Source organism: Scomber scombrus, chromosome 9 (genome assembly GCF_963691925.1).
Source record: "Scomber scombrus chromosome 9, fScoSco1.1, whole genome shotgun sequence".
NCBI classification, from domain to species: Eukaryota; Metazoa; Chordata; class Actinopteri; order Scombriformes; family Scombridae; genus Scomber; species Scomber scombrus.
The window spans coordinates 25,028,693-25,044,867 of NC_084978.1; the positions used below are offsets into that span (position 1 = coordinate 25,028,693).

Genomic DNA, 16,175 nt, shown 5'->3' on the forward strand with positions numbered 1-16,175 from the left:
GCTGCAGTGGTCTACTGACAAATAGCTTTCTTGCTGTTGCATCTATTTGTTCATGCTATGACTGTGTTTTAATCACTTGCACAATCTTTGTATACTATTTGGCAACCCGTTATGGCAGGAAAGAAGCTTAAATCCTACTGTTACATGAATTAATAACTTGTCTTTACTATTTCTGCCCGACTGATCCCCACATTTTATCTTCAGTGTTTTAGTATTTCCAGATTTAGTTAATCCATCTTGTATAAGAAAGATGCTTTGCGAGTAGGTACTGTACAAGAGAGGCTTTTCAGCGTTGATCAAGTCCTGGCCAAATCTCCAATCAGCCCGGTTTGGGGACTTTCATTCTAATCAAATCTTATCTATTCCATTTTAATTTGACCGTCCTTTGGCCAGTATTCAGGGTTATTTATAACAAATGACTATCTCTAAATTGAAAGTCCCTTGAAACCACAGTCCATTTGTATGGTCAGATATTTAACTTTGCATCATCTAGCCTTTTGTGGAGCCCAGCAGGCACCAAAGCAACAAGTCTGGATATTAAAATGGAAGTACATGTAAGTACACTGGAATCATTAAATATAAATCTGTTCATCCTAATAAATGTATATATTTACACAGCGCTGATACAGTTCATTTCAGGATGATGGTACACACATCCAAACATCTTGCCAGGTGCAGGGTACAAAAATAGGAAAATGAAAAAATCTCGTGCTTCATCTTGACTGCAGGCCAAAAGGGATCACGAGGCAGTAGAAGCCAATGAAGACCTTTAGAGTCTGACGTAGCATGATAGAAAGAGGACAGTAGCATATTCCAGTGTGCAGGTGTTTTCTTTCTTATGTTGAGTCAGATGTTTCTAATTTGGTTGATTGGTTCCCATGCTTGCTGTTTGAGGACCTTAAGAAAAAAATAAATGTATTCTGAATGTGTTCTCCGGGATATGGAAGTGCTTTGCGGTCACAATTTGTTTGGCAAGAACAAGTTTCCTCGTATTGTTTGCAAAGTCCCATAATCCTTGTTTGCTTCCCATCTGTTAAAATAAATGATTCATCCCTCTTGTTGTGAACAGAAAGTCTAGCCACCTTTAGCCACCATCGTGTCCTTTGATAAGTAAACTACCCAGTAGACCATGTTAAATGCCCCGAAAGACACTGGAAACAGGATCCGTGCATACTTGTCAATTTTGCTGGTTCCACCCATACCAGCAGTGGTGGGCTGGGAACACGGCGTCTGCTTTAGCTCCAGTTTGTTTCCCATCATCTGGATGCGCTCCAGCTTGGGACCCAGCAGATGCTGCAGAGACGCGGAGTTGGTGTTCTGCTTGCATGGCGTCGCCGCCATCACGTCTGGCGTGGAAGCTGCAGCCTGAGGCGTGCTTTTCACCAGCTGTGCAGAGGAGGAGGCCACGCTGAGCAGGCTCTCAGACTTGGGGCTGGAGCGGGAGAGGGTGGAGGAGCTGCCGTTGGCTCCGGTGACTAAAGGTCGCAGCGGTCTTGCTCTTCCTACTCCTGAAATGTTGGTGGTGGACTGGGCTCTCTGGTGACTGCTCGGCTCTATATAATTCACACGTTTTCTCAGGTTGCCATTGCTGTCAGGATTTTGCTATGAAACAGAAGAAAAAAAACAATAATGACACATAAAATATAAAAGCTGCAAGTTAACCAATATTGTCATTTTCTGAAAAACATAATAAATATGTGCTTTAGCTCACAGTTTTTTTTTTTTTTTAGTATAGCCTGATGAATAAATCTACCAACAGATATTATAAGCCATGTTAGCTACTCACTGCCACATTGGTAATAGTATATAAGGCCAATACAAGTATTGTTGTTGACTCCAGGGTCTCAGAATAGAGGCTATACTGTACACTGTACAGCTTGTCAAAACCCTTATAGAGAAATTTGTGATTTTGAATCACTAAAATTAACTTAATTTGACCTTGCTGGCTGGTAAGTAACAGGAAATTGACTGTTGGCTGTTGGAGGTCGAGGTTTACACAAAAAGAGTTTAGAGGGTCAAGTCTGTTTTTAACCTTTCCAAAATGTAAAATGTGAAGAATAAAAAGACAAGAGGAAAAGTGTATGAAGTATATTACAGTGTGGTGCTTGTCTGCTCCAACATAAGCTGCCTAATTAGCTTACTACCGACAGTATTAACCTAACCCAGCATTACTCCCAAGACCACATGATAACATATCATTAACTAATAACACTTTGTGAGGTTACAAGTCAAGTCACGTTTTTTAAAAAATGTCCATTCACAATAATACATCCTACTGTGTAGTACTTCCCAGCTGTGTGGAAGCTGGTCCTACAGTTTAAGCTAACGTTATTGGGTGGCTCTCTCCTGCTCTCTGTTGAACCCATCAAGGACCCATTGTTTCAAAAAGACAACAAATTACAAAGCTGCCACCATTATCATTGTAAATGTGCTGTTCAAGAATATAACAGTTGACAGGTTTAGCAAGAGTAAGTAAGGCAGACGTTAGACTTAGAAAACTGTCTATTGCAGTACAGGAATGCCAAAGATATGTTTCAGGTCATTTAGAAACTGTGTCACCATACTGTGCCACATAGTTACTGTAGTCCACCGGAGAACACTGGCAAGGTTGTTCAATGTGAAATCTAATGCAGCGTATCTTGGTCACAACTCTTTAATGATCAAATCTTAAGTATTCTTAACATAAGTAGTTAGTATTTATTATAGGGGTTATAATTGGGTTTTTTTGGTCCATCAGTTTCTCTATTCAGTTATTCAAATATCGCTATTGATATCAATCTAAAAAACCAAACTATCAGTCCAGCTCTATTTTATAATAGAGCCATTTTACTCTAAAATAAGCAGCTGACCTGACTGAGAAAGTTTAATTAATAAATGTTTCAGTGGAGAATTTAATGGTTTTGTTTGTTTTGGTAAATATGTGTCTAAAAAAAAACCACACTCAAACAATATGGGGAACTACAGATGAGTAGTATGAATACAAAGTTATTCCTTTTTGAAGGAGTTTGCAGGAAAGGTAGAGTTTACTTGCTTTTCCTTTCTGAGAAGCGCGCCCTGCAACATAAACCTTGTCATATTGATCTGATTACAGTCCTCCTGACACAGATGGCCTTCATCTGGAAGCAGACGATAGAGTGTATGCAATACAGATGTCACTTACCAAGGATTTCACTCATTTCATACAAGCTTAAGACAGAAAGTAGGTAGCACTGCATCGGGGCGGTAATGCAGTGTAGCGTCAAAGGAGCTTATCCTTTGAGAGTTGATGTTTTCAAGCAGGGAGAGTGTGATGCTGGTACTAAGGCATTTGCAGGAATAATCCACCCCCCCTGAAACTGAAAGGATCCAGTGTTATTGTGTCCCATGTGGAGCAGAGGAGGTGTGTGTGGATAGTGGAGTTTGTTTTTCATCGTAGAAGAAGTAAAAGGCTGTGAGGCTGGAACCATCAACACACCTTGACCCCTGTGCCAAGCCCTATGGAAGTGCCAACAGGACCTGCTCTCAAGGAAAAGAGTATTATTTTTTCCCCCAGTACCAGAGCCTTTCTGAAACCTATACAGATGTACCCGGGCTGCGTTGCCTTGGCAACCTACTAATCCACTGAAGTGCCGTTGTCACTATACTGCATTCAGGCATGATTACGCCACACTGGGATTTGGACTGGAGGGGACAACTTAAAGTAGTTAGTGAAAAACTGACATATGCATTGCTGGGTTATGTCAGCTGCAATGATGAGTTAACAGTAGACCTATCTATTTCATTTGATGACTTTAGGAGAACATATAGTAGGAGAAATATGCCTTCCTTTCTATAACAGGCATCCTGTGAGAAGTGTTTATACAGCTCCATAAATACCTCCATATTCCCTCAATCATATGTGGTGGTTTGTAACACATTCATCTTATCTGACTAAGAGCTCTAAAATAGCTTCATGGCATATTCATGAATACTGATTCAATCCATATGTCAGCTTCGGTGGTGTTAGTGTAATTTGTTTCAACTGCGGATACCAAAATAGGAGATCATTTTAAAATACAGACACACAGCACAACACACCACAAGTGAGAAACACACCATGAGCTCCAAACAGATGTGTTGTCAAGCTGTTTCAGAGCTTTTTTTGTCTCATTTTCACATTTTACTTCACTGCATTTGACTCCGAACCAGAGTCAATACATTTGCTGAACCAATGTAGACTTTGTTCAGGCTTATCTGGTGGTAACATGTGAGGAATATTTTAAGTGTCTAGATGTTTTCTCCACTTCATTTACCACATTTAACAAGCAGTTCTTTTAACATGCCAAACTGTGGTTGACAGAGCAATTATGTGTGTAATCAGGTGGAAGCAAGAGTTACATTCCCTGTGATGAACTTTTGTGTAGTTAGTGGCTACACCACAACAATTGACAGGCGACAGGCTAAATACATGATATGTGGGTAAAACAGAAAGCTAAAAGTATAAGTCTAAAGTCTGAATGGCCATAAACATTTGACTATTATTTGACACCACTTTATGTCTGTTTATAGCCCTGTTTGTTTTTCTGTATGGAACCACCCAATCCACATTTTCTGACTTAAGAACAGAAGTTTGGGATTTATATGTAAGCGCAATATGGTTTTTCTGATCAGGAAGCATTTGTTTTCCTAAAGATTATGAAACTTGTCCAACCTTTTATAATCGACATGTTCATGCCGTACATAAGTAGGATCTAGTAGGATATGGGAGTTGAAATTCCTGGGATCAGATTACTCCTGTTTTCCCTACATTTCAGATCCTCTCAGATCTTACGAACAAGAACACAGCTGACAATCCTCAGGCAGGCCCACACCTGGTCCTGGACATTCAAAAGTCTAGGCAAAAAGCCAGATACAGTAAGCACATAATAAGGGACATGCTGTGTAAGAGCTCCTTGAAGTAAAGTACAATCAGATTATTTGCCACGTACACTTTGAGGGAAACAAAAAATCACCTGCAGCACTTCTTCTGCGTCCTTGACCTTGACAGGTGTAGTTTGGGGCACAGGGGGACATTTGGCTGGCTTCTTTTTGGCCCGCTCAATCTGTGCGTTGGTGAAGTAATTAACGGCGGCAAACTCAATGAGGGCAGAAAAGACGAAGGCGAAGCAGACAGCGATGAACCAGTCCATCGCAGTGGCGTACGAGACCTTGGGAAGAGAGTGGCGAGCGCTGATACTGAGTGTCGTCATGGTCAGGACGGTGGTGATGCCTTCAATGGATAAAAAAAAGAGCAATATTAACCTAATGAGACTGTAAGTAACTGAAGCTTCACTTTAGTCAAAATTCTAATGAAATGATCTATAGTTAAGACTGTGAACTAATGACTAATGAACTCATCTGGATTTGACTGACAGTAAATCTGCTCTATAAATATTCTGTCTGTCTGTCCCCCCCCCCCCCCCCACAAAACTGCAGGAGTTGCATCTAACACCTTCTTATTGGGGATGAAAATAACAAATCATGAGCAGAATTTTCATCATGTCATTTCTAAACAGTCACAAATAGTGATGAAGATAATTTACACAGTGTTGAATAGCCCATGCACATCAGCATTTTTTATTAACCCATGCAGAGAGATAATTATCCAAATGTATTTGGCTCTCTGACATACAAAAAGAACCACAGTGTTTGCACCTTAATTATTCGATTTTTTTCTTCTTCTTGGGCCAGAACAACAAGCTGTAAATATGAAAAACAGTTAGCTGGGTTTCCATCCATCTGTTTTTATGTGTATTTTCAATATGCACATAAAAACCTGAGTGGGAAAAAAAAGTTTTTACACTTGACTGAGGTGGAAAAGTTAGGGTGATGATAAAGGCAAAATCCGACAAAGTGCAATGGAAATAGACTTGGCAAATAAATCATGTTGTACATGAAGGATGTGACTTCAACGACCACAGAAGTTTCCACTCCTCTGAAAAGACTAAAAATAGTGGCTGGGGAAAACATCAGATCTGTGTGGAGCGATGAGGAGACTGTAAAGCTCTGCAAATTAACACATGAAACAAACGCAGATGCCATATTTCCATCATTTTTTTCTACATTGTTTTTCAGCACTAGAGGTTTGACTGGCACCAGTAGGTGATATGAGGGGAAGAGTGCCGGGGCAGAGGGGTTGTTTAGTTGAATATGTTAGTCTAGTCTGCCTGACTCATTGATCCTTTATCTGACTGAGGTTTGTGCAAGTTAGAATCTGTGGCCCCAACTATGGCTCTGAAATATCAGTAGCCTAACTGTGCTGTGTATTGATAAATCCATGGCACTGTCTGTGGTGCTGAAGTAGCAGACTAATTTGTAATTGCACCTTTTTCTATCAGTCCTTCCCTTCTGTCGGTTTTGTCTTGGATCTATGATATTCTATAAACCATATGTCAAAAATATTCAGTTATGTAACATATTGTAGCCTATATACTCAATACAGTAGTGTCACCTTAATGATCAAAGTGACATTTAGCAAAGTGTAGGAAAGCGAGGGGCTAGAAGTACATTGCTGCTTGAAGTGTTCCTATGATATTTCTATAATATTTCTGTGATCATTTAGTAGTGTCTGTGCTGCTGAAAAAACACCCCCAGACCAAGCCAAGAAACAATTTTAGGGGAGACATGATAACAGATACAGTTTTTACTAATGATGTTTGGTGTAACCTAAGAGTGGAGCAGGAAATGTGACTGAGCAAATTAACTTACACTGACTGCACTGCACTCAACTGCTACAGCTGCATAACTTGAAGTAAAGTTTATACAGTCAAAAATATGGTGTGTTTTGAAAAATAAGTAACCTTAGCCCTAACCCTCCCTTCCCAAACAGATCACCTATTGATTGGCACTCTTTAAATGACACTATCTTGTTTCACCCTCTTCTTCTGCAGTGGTTTAACGGGACCCTGGAAAATTGGCACTACAAGTTGTTCAAAGAATGGTTTTCTTTTGCTGATTTTCTGGAAATGTACATGTGTTAATGTGGTAGAAAAAACAGTCAACTATGTACACAACCAGCAGCTATGGAGTAACATTAGAATTTATTTGGCGTTGGACTTGTTGCTACCTGGCAGATATAAGTCTAATATTCACTCTCCTTTTGTTCTCCACCAACTTAGATGACAAACATCTGGTTCTTTAGCTGCTATATTCATCAGCTAGTAACTTTGTGTGCCACTGTTTGGTGCCGGGCACGTAGATCACTGAGGGTTTAGCAGAGCCTTTTTCCTAAAAATAGCTGCTGTGTGCAGATGGAAACACGATTGTGATGAGATCGAAGAGAGTCAATCAAAATGGTAAGGCCTGTCAAAACAAAACTGTAAACTGAAAGATAAGGCCTTAGTGCTGAGAGGAACTGCGGTGTTTGGGGATAATTCTCTTTGGGTTAATCACTATGAATGAGTGATGACATCACATCTATGTAACTTTGGTAATACAAAATATGAATTGGTGCAGTCATTCCAGTCAGTGCTATATTTACTTTTATTCAGTGCAATAATACTCTATTGAGTTGTATGGGTTTAACTCAACCAATAGGGTTATTTCTTCCTGCAGGCAAAGTCTACCTCATTACAATGTTTGTATAACTGAAAGTATGATCTGTATCAGAAGATGTTATGACATCAGAGCATACATTGGTCAACAGCATATATCCTGCTTTATACAACACACAGCTAAAGGACAGGAGTTCATCTGCGGACTGAATGTCACATGTCTCTCCTTCATTCTCACTGCATCAAGAGAGTCACCGTACAATATAAATAAAACAAGACACCAATTGGGCGTCCACTCAAGGTCATGCGTGGCGCTTACGATCGCAGAAGGTTACAGTATAAGCCTGTAGCACTCGTCCTTGGTATTATTAACCAATAGCAATAATGTGATTTGGAGAAAATCCCCTTTACATTGGAGATATGGAACAATCTGTGCTGCAGAGTGTTTGCCCAACATAAATTCATCCCTTGCGCCGTGACCGTGACGTGACCGCCATATAATTACCTGTCAATCAAAAGCAGCTAGGTGACATTGATAGGTGAACTGTGGCTTGAGGCCATAGACTAAAGATATTAACCTATAATATGAATCTTTTGTGACAATAAGCAGAAACCCAAATCATTGATGGACGTGGGGGTGATATTAATCAGAGAAATACCAGAATAATAAACAATTAAACACTAAGATAATTGAATACCAGAACCTTTAAATGATATACATGAACAAGGATGACAGTGGAAACATTTCTCCTCATATCTGTTGGTTAAGTATGGAGATGCAGCCAGGAGGCGATTAGCCTCGTTGTTGGCCTAAATGAACTGAAACCAACACTGAGCTGAGGACACTGGACTATAACCTACCAGTTGAGTAAGTGACACTGCCAGTGATGATTGGAACAATTGGAGAAAAGCTATTCGTTATATGTTGTGGTGTGTTAGCAGCTGGTACAGCCAAAGGCTGGTAATTAAATTCTCTAGACCTAACAACCAAATATTTTGCTAGTACTACCTGTGCTGAGACAGCACTTCCTCTGGCAAAGTTGTTCTTATGTGTATGATGTTATCACAATAGAAAGTCTATGTATGAGTAGGAGCCAACAGGTGGGACAAGGGAGACAAAATGTAATGCGAATGTGCAGCAGAAGTAAACCAAGAACTCAGCTCAGCTATGTCTAAATCAATGCCTTGTTCCTGCATTCTTAACAGATACTTAGTAGTTACTCTAGTAAGCAGTAAACTGAGATTTTAAGATATTTCAATGTGACAAGTGTACTGTTGTAGCACTGCAATATGTATATATATGTATAGGGTTAGGTCATATATTATATAGTCAAGTATCCAGTTCATGTTACAGATCTATGACCCAACTGTGTGTAACTCCACGTAAAACCTCATACTGCGATTCTTGTATGTATTACACAGAAACAGCATGTAAATGAGCTTCAAATATGTTGGTGGATTTATTTATAGTCTTTATGCCAAGCTAAGGTACCACCTCCTGGCGCTAGTACTGTAGAGGTGTTGATCTTCCCATTTCTCTCTCAGAAGACTGCAAATAAGAGTATTTCTCAAAATATTAAACTGTTCCTTTAAAGTGCCCTCATACATCTCCACTATGAGCAACCCATGTGGGAATCAAGCCCACAACCTTCTCTCACTGCAGTAAACAACAATTGTGTTACATGTAACGGGCATAATAAATCACTCACACTCAAAATTGTGCTTTTTACTCTGACCCTCCTATCTGAAGCCGAGCCAAGCTCCAACTCTAATCCTTCCTCCATCCCTGTTTGTCATCCTGACAAACTGCTTCTTTCATACTCATAACAGGACGCTATGGTTGAGTCACCGAGGCAGGAAGTCAAAACGGAGTGTGGCTGCAGGGCAGAAGAGGAGAAATCTAAACGCCGACCACCACCCTCCCTCCCTTCCCTTCCCTTCCCTTCCCACCCTATCCCCACCCACCACAGCCAAACACATTCAAACACAGCAGATAACAGCAGAAATCCTCTGCCTCAGAGGTTGGACTGGTATAACAATAGTTGTGCTGCTGTGATGCCTCTGTGGTGCTGGACAGTTCAGGATGGGGAGGGGTGGGGTGGAAGGGCAGAGCCTGTCACTGCAGAAGAGCAGCATTGATCCTCAAATGCTTTATTAGATGTGCGGCATGGAGCCGCTTTTCCACTGAGGGTCAAACTGTGTTTTTCTACTCAGCAAAGAATCTCCACTGTGTTAAATGCACTGAATGTATACAGGTGACACTGCTTGTAGCCGATGTCATCAACGGCAAAACACTGAGATACATTAGTTGTTTGGTTACCATTACATGATTCAGTATGTTGTCCCAGTTTGACTGAATGCTACAGCCAGACAACAACATGCCTGTTATTATAATGAAATAAACCAGCTTATTTGTCATGCCCTGATACTTACATTATGTTTAATATCCTTCATTGTAGCACTTTCTAAGCATAAACAGTTTATAAGTTGTAACTCATCATTTTTAATGATTAATAAATCATTTACTACACATGATAGATTAGTTATAAGGTATCAGTGAGAACACATTGAGGATTTTTTTACCAGAAGTTACAGTACAGTGATTATAAGGTCAAATGATTCAAAGATATTTTTCACAACCCAACAACCCAAAAGCTTTTATTGGGTCCTTATTAATGGCTTATAACTCATTTATAAATTCTAGGTACATATTCATTAACCATTAAAAAAGTTACAATTTATAAACCACTTATAAAGGGTGCTTTATAGACAGTTGTACATTTTCACTAAACTAAGTATATCTGAAAAATGTTATGTGATGCAGCGATACTGAGCCCAAGATAAATTTCCTTAAGGGGACAATCAAGTATATCTTAACTTATCTTAATCAGAAACTCATTTAGATGCTACAAGCAAAACCAACAACATTAAATGTACGATACTTTCATTTTGCAACATAACAGAGTTCTGGCATCACGAGCGGTCAAAATGTCACTTTGGCTGTTATTGGAATCATTAATCACTGCTGACACTCGTGTTTTCCTTCTCACTCTCATCACTCATGGCGATAAGGTAGAATTACCTCTTGAAAACGATGCTCCACAATAACATAATCACAACGACTTTCAAAAAGGAGGACAAGTAGCAGTGCCATTACCGTTGAATGACTTTCTACCAACACAAGTGGAGGCATGTGGCTGATAAACCACCAGAGTGAAACTTTATGTTTTATAATAAAAAAAACAGCAAAGCCCAGCAACACTGTTCTAGTTTTAGTAGCTCTGTCTGCCTCATATCGACAGACACTAATCAGTCTATTTTAAGACCCCCAAACATCATACCAGGGTAGGCGAGAGCGCAAGTGGGTCACAGGCCAAAAAACTAAAAGTAACTATGAAGTGGAAATGATGAACGATGGAACAATTTGTCAAAATGTGATAAAGTTTTACCAAAAAAAACATACAGAAAAAAAACATACAGAAAAAAAATCCACATAATTGATGAGTGATGTAACATATGCCACTGAATTGAACTTTAATTTATTGATTAATAATCTAATTAACAACTATAAAGGTGGATACTTTGGATTTTTTTAAGCAAGTATAGGTACATTAAATGGTATTTATTACATTTTCAACCCATGTGGACTTTGCTTTAGATTTGCTCAGAAAGATGCATCATAATGATTTTTACTAGTGCTGCCCAATCTTACCTTCCAAAACAAACTAATACTGTAATAGTGAATTTGCACTTTGTGTAGAAATATTAAAGTTATAAAAACGAACAGCAGCTTTATATTATCACCGCCCACTGTGACATCACCTTGTTGTAGAGAGCGGAGACACTCCAGCTCTGATTAGTCTGCTGGCATCAAATAAATATACAAAGAGCAGGGAGGCTGTACACGATGAGGGATGTGTGAGGTCTACATACCGAAGACTGTGCGCGCTGGAACTGATTCTTTATTTATCCAGAAGGACACTTGGGAGAGGATTACTGTCATTATGCAGGGGATATACGTCTGAATCATGAAGTAGCCCATTTTACGTTTCAAATGGAAGTAGACCGTCATCACCACATATTCACCTGGAAGATCAACAGAAATGAATTAGTTTGATTAACAAAGAATTTAAAGTCGCACACTGACAGATTCCAGTTAATACAGCTTCAGACAGATGTCACATTTCTCTCCTTGACGTACGTCCATTTTCACCCAAATGGACACGTGCCACACATCCCAACTTTCTGCTGCTAAAATCCCTGGAATCTTTCAGTATATATGTGAAGTGAAAAGCCCTCTGACATGTGTCCACTCATGATGCTTACAATGTGTGATTGCAAAAGGCTGCTACTGTCATGTCTGTGCAATAGCATGCGCTCCAAATCCACTCAATATCAAACACCCAAACTACATTTTTACAATATTTGTGGCAAATGCAGTGTAGTTCTCACAAATTCACCAGATTTCACGTAATATGTTAAAAAAAGAGAACAAATTTTACATTTTATAACGAAAAAAATAAACATTAGTGACGTCAACCCCGCAGCCATTTCCCTTGGCAGCCCTCAGTATAATTCAGCTGATAACTAGCAGTAAGTCTCACCTGTGATTGATTTGATCGTTTCACTGGAGACCGTCTGGCCGATGAGATCATACTGAACAAGGCTGGAGGACTCAGGGGGGACCTCCACTGAATGCTGAGGCCCTTTGGTCCAAGTATAGATCATCTCTGTTTTGGGATAGGCATCTGTGGGCAGACAGCAAAGCCACACCACTGTGAGTCATTTACAGTATGATAACGTTGCAAAAGTTTTAAAAAAAAGAAAAAAAAGTGTGTGTATAATCAATAAACTTTCCAGAAAGAGGGATTTTATACTGTACATGATTAGATGGACAGGTGTGTGCATGTATTGTCTGTATATTCATCAGATATATTCTAACCCAACTCATATATAACACCTCCTACCTCTTATCACCTTTCTCCTGATTGGCCATTACTGTTTGTCTGACAGCCTGTTTAATAAGTGTGTCTGTAAGTTAATGTTAATTTTTGCTTTTACATCTCACATATTGTATATGAAATAAATCCATCACTTTTTGCATTAGAACAGCCTCATTTAGTTAATAGTTAGTTCTATGATAATCAGATTAATTTAGGTACTGTGCTTTTTATTATTATTATTTTTTATGTATCACTGGCATATAAGATATAATGAAGCTGTTTATTTAATAAAATACCCAGGAGCATAAAAAGTAGTTCAAAACATCTCCACCCTGATCATCTGCAGCATTAAAACACTGCTTACATTACTGCATCAGTATTTACAGTCCAGTATTATAATATATGATAATATAACACTGACAATGGCTGTTTACCCACATTATGAGTATTGACATATTGATATATTGATAAAACTTAGAGATCCCCTCCAGACATGTTTTAAGACATAAGAATACTCTGTTTGGAACAATATTGTGTGTCTGATATGGTTTTTCCACTAGAAAAGTATAATTAATGCATTAAAATCCTTAAAATGGCTCATTAAAAATTCCAAAATCTACAAATATGTAAATATATTTCATTTCAGAAGTTTATCTGCTGAACACTAGATGTCTGATACTTTAATGTCGTTTAAAGTCCATTCTCAGTATTTTTGCACTGCAGACAAGTTTCCACATCACACTGTTCTATGTTGAATACTGGACCAGGATTGGCTTCCAAACTAGTTGTGAATCCTGCTTGTGGACCCACCATTTAAAATCAGGTTTTCAATTAGCTCAGAGAAACTTTCCAATGTGAAAACCGGCTTCTATTGTCAAACTGCACATATATCATTCTGCAAAGTGAAGCTCAAACATTCAACTATAGGAACAAGAAGAAAACCACATTTTTGAGTGGAAGAGGACTTTAAATTGTACTTGTAATAGAGTATTTTCACACTGTGGTGTTGATAACTTTCTTTACAACAAGCCAAAATAATGTCTGTTCAGTGTTTCTTAGAGAATATCTTGGCCGGGTGAAAAGCCTCTGAAGCAACATCATGGGACACTAAAACTCTCCACTGACTGATCTAATATCTTAAGGCTTCCAGCTTTTTTAGGCAGCTTGACCCATCGCCTCTTTTCAAACATATGGAAACTTTGCGATTCATTAATTTAATCTGTTTTGCAAGAAAACTAAACATTTCAGTGCAGGTTTTATAGACATTTTGTAGGTGGTTGTCATCATATGGCACTGGATCGGCTTATATCTGATATTTTCTCAGATTTATATTTTCTGAAAGCGACACAATGTGGTGGAGTCAAAGTTCGCAGAGCTGCCAGCTGTCATACTTAGCTGCCTGATGCATCGCTTTAACATCTCCATCAAAAGCTGCTACGTTCAGACACACTCTCCATTGTGTCTGGCTTGAAGATACTTTTCTGCTAGAACTGTAAGAAGTGATTTTAATATCCTGCTGTTGCCTCCTCTGAGTGTGCTTTGCTTGTGTGTATACCGGCGAGGTCGGCCACTCGGAGGATGCACAACAAAATGCCAGTTGTCTTTGCTTGCCACTCCCTATGGGACTCCACATCGGCAGGATACCAACTGTGCTGCCAAAATGAAATGACTCTGGTGTGTCATGGAGTGGAACGCAATGCCTGCGCACACAAGTCCAGATGGAGAAACAGAAAAAGGGGAGAGAGAGAGAGAAAAAGGGTGATGGAGGAAAAATCAAGGCAGAGCAGAAAGAGAGAAAATTAGCACACACACATGCCAGCTATGGAAAATAGCTGCATAGGTCTGTGTTATCCTGAGGCAGAGGAAGGGATTCTGACCTTTCCTTCGCTTCAGGCCACATCAGATCCATGGTCGCTTCCTCCTGACTGGAGGCAAGCATCAGCAGAGCAGGATGGTACAAAAAAAAGAATAAAAAAAAAAAAAGATGAGGATGTGGATGAGGACGGAGGGAGAGGAGAGGAGAGGAGGGGAGGGGTGACAATGACAGAGAAATGTGAATTTGTCCTCCGCAATGTCACCATGCTGGGTAATTGACGGCAGATTGGCTGGGTGTAAAGGCAAACTCGTCGTGTTTTTCCCTCTCCCTCTCCCTCTCCTCTCGCAGATGTAATCTTCAAATCGCTGCTCTTCTTCCGATAAGACGGAGCAGCTCCATTTGAGAAACTCCTTTATTTGAGATAAGTCATTTCTGCTGACCGGTAGGCTCACTATAAACACTGATGCTGAGTTAGGGCTCCATTGTTCACTGCTCAGTGCGAGAATGAAGCGCTTCATTATGTGGTATTAGCATTCGGTGGCTTTGAGTCTCACAAAGTGCTCCTCAGCTCCTCAGCAGTCCTTTTCAGCACAGAATCCATTTCAGCGCCAAGCAGAGAACAGTCATGTGACCAAGCTTTCTTTTCCTTTCTTTTTTTTGGACTTTTCAGACCAAGTAGAGACTAACATGCGATTTATGACATTCCTAAACTCTTAAAAACTTTTTTAAAGGCAGCACATGTGGCATTTGTGAATGTCTTTCTCAAATGAGTCATAAAACATCACGTAGCTCCATATTTATCACACAGACGTGAAATTGGGATCAATCCTCTCAGCTAACATTTCCCAAAAGGTCAAACTATTCCTTTAAGAATCCTGAATTGACGAAGAGCTAGTAAATAAAACAATATAAGTAATAAAGATGTATGACACCAATTTAAAGGTTCAATATGATAATGATTCATACATGTTGCTCCTTTAAAAAGCTTCCTGCAACAAGATTAAGCATCATTTTACATTGAGTAAATAGTATCTTGTGCATGTTTCTCTTGATGTAAGAATGAGAACGTGCATGACTACGGCTATGGGAATCCATAGAGGAGTTAGACTTCGACTAAATCATGTCTTCTTGGAGCAACTCAGGCTTCACTTCCTTCTTCAAAGTCACTGTGGCAGCGCTGGAGCTCAACACAGACCTATAAGTAGCCACCAGCAAGTCACAAGTGAACGGTTTTAAAGCAAATCAGCAAAGATCTTTACCTGTTGTCTTCAGAGCCAGCACACCATGAAAGGAAACTGGCTCAGGTACTTTCTGCCATGATTTGGGTTCATGAAAGTTTCCATGCTGTGAACAAATACTTTAACTGTGTCTTTCTCCATGTCTGCTACTATTTATCTATCTATTTATATCACTCACACACACGCTTTAAACTTACAGCTTCCAAACTTGAGGGGGCATGCATGTCCATCCATGGGGAAGTCCACGAGCTTCATGGGACATTCGGCACTAATAGTCAACCTGTTGCAGTGCAGAAAAGAGGAGCTCAGTAAAGGACCAAATAAATACACAGACACACACATACACACAGATTATCAATGTCCTTATTCAAACCCTTTTCAGTAAAAAGGCAAATGTGCAGTTATTTGACTGTTATATTGAATGTAAGATGTGAAAGTCTGGCAGCCTCTGCACTGCCTCAACACAGCTCGACACTGTTTACACTGTGAGCCTGTGTCTGATTTCACAGTAAATCTGTTTAATTGCTTTATATACAACAAAGTCTGTCTTCTCCTGTTGTTTGAAACAACCACAAACACTGAAATATTTGGAATTACAGAGATAACGTTAGAAAAATAGCATTTAACCAAGGTTAGGCTTCAGTTCAGGATTTCTTCATCAGGTCTTTAATATAAATGTATGGAGGGA

General features: G+C 39.5%; 1 protein-coding gene across 1 annotated transcript in view; it reads right to left on the reverse strand.

Annotated features, from left to right (window-relative positions):
* Positions 1-1,074: 1,074 nt before the first annotated feature.
* Positions 1,075-16,175, reverse strand: part of gabra4 (gamma-aminobutyric acid type A receptor subunit alpha4) — a 16,937-nt gene continuing 1,836 nt past the window's right edge. Inside the window, exons 5-9 of the mRNA XM_062425114.1 lie at positions 15,685-15,767; positions 12,095-12,238; positions 11,424-11,576; positions 4,971-5,227; positions 1,075-1,602 (exon numbers count right to left, since the gene is read on the reverse strand). Of these exons, the coding sequence (XP_062281098.1) occupies positions 1,075-1,602; positions 4,971-5,227; positions 11,424-11,576; positions 12,095-12,238; positions 15,685-15,767 (1,165 nt within the window). The remainder of the gene's footprint in view (positions 1,603-4,970; positions 5,228-11,423; positions 11,577-12,094; positions 12,239-15,684; positions 15,768-16,175) is intronic.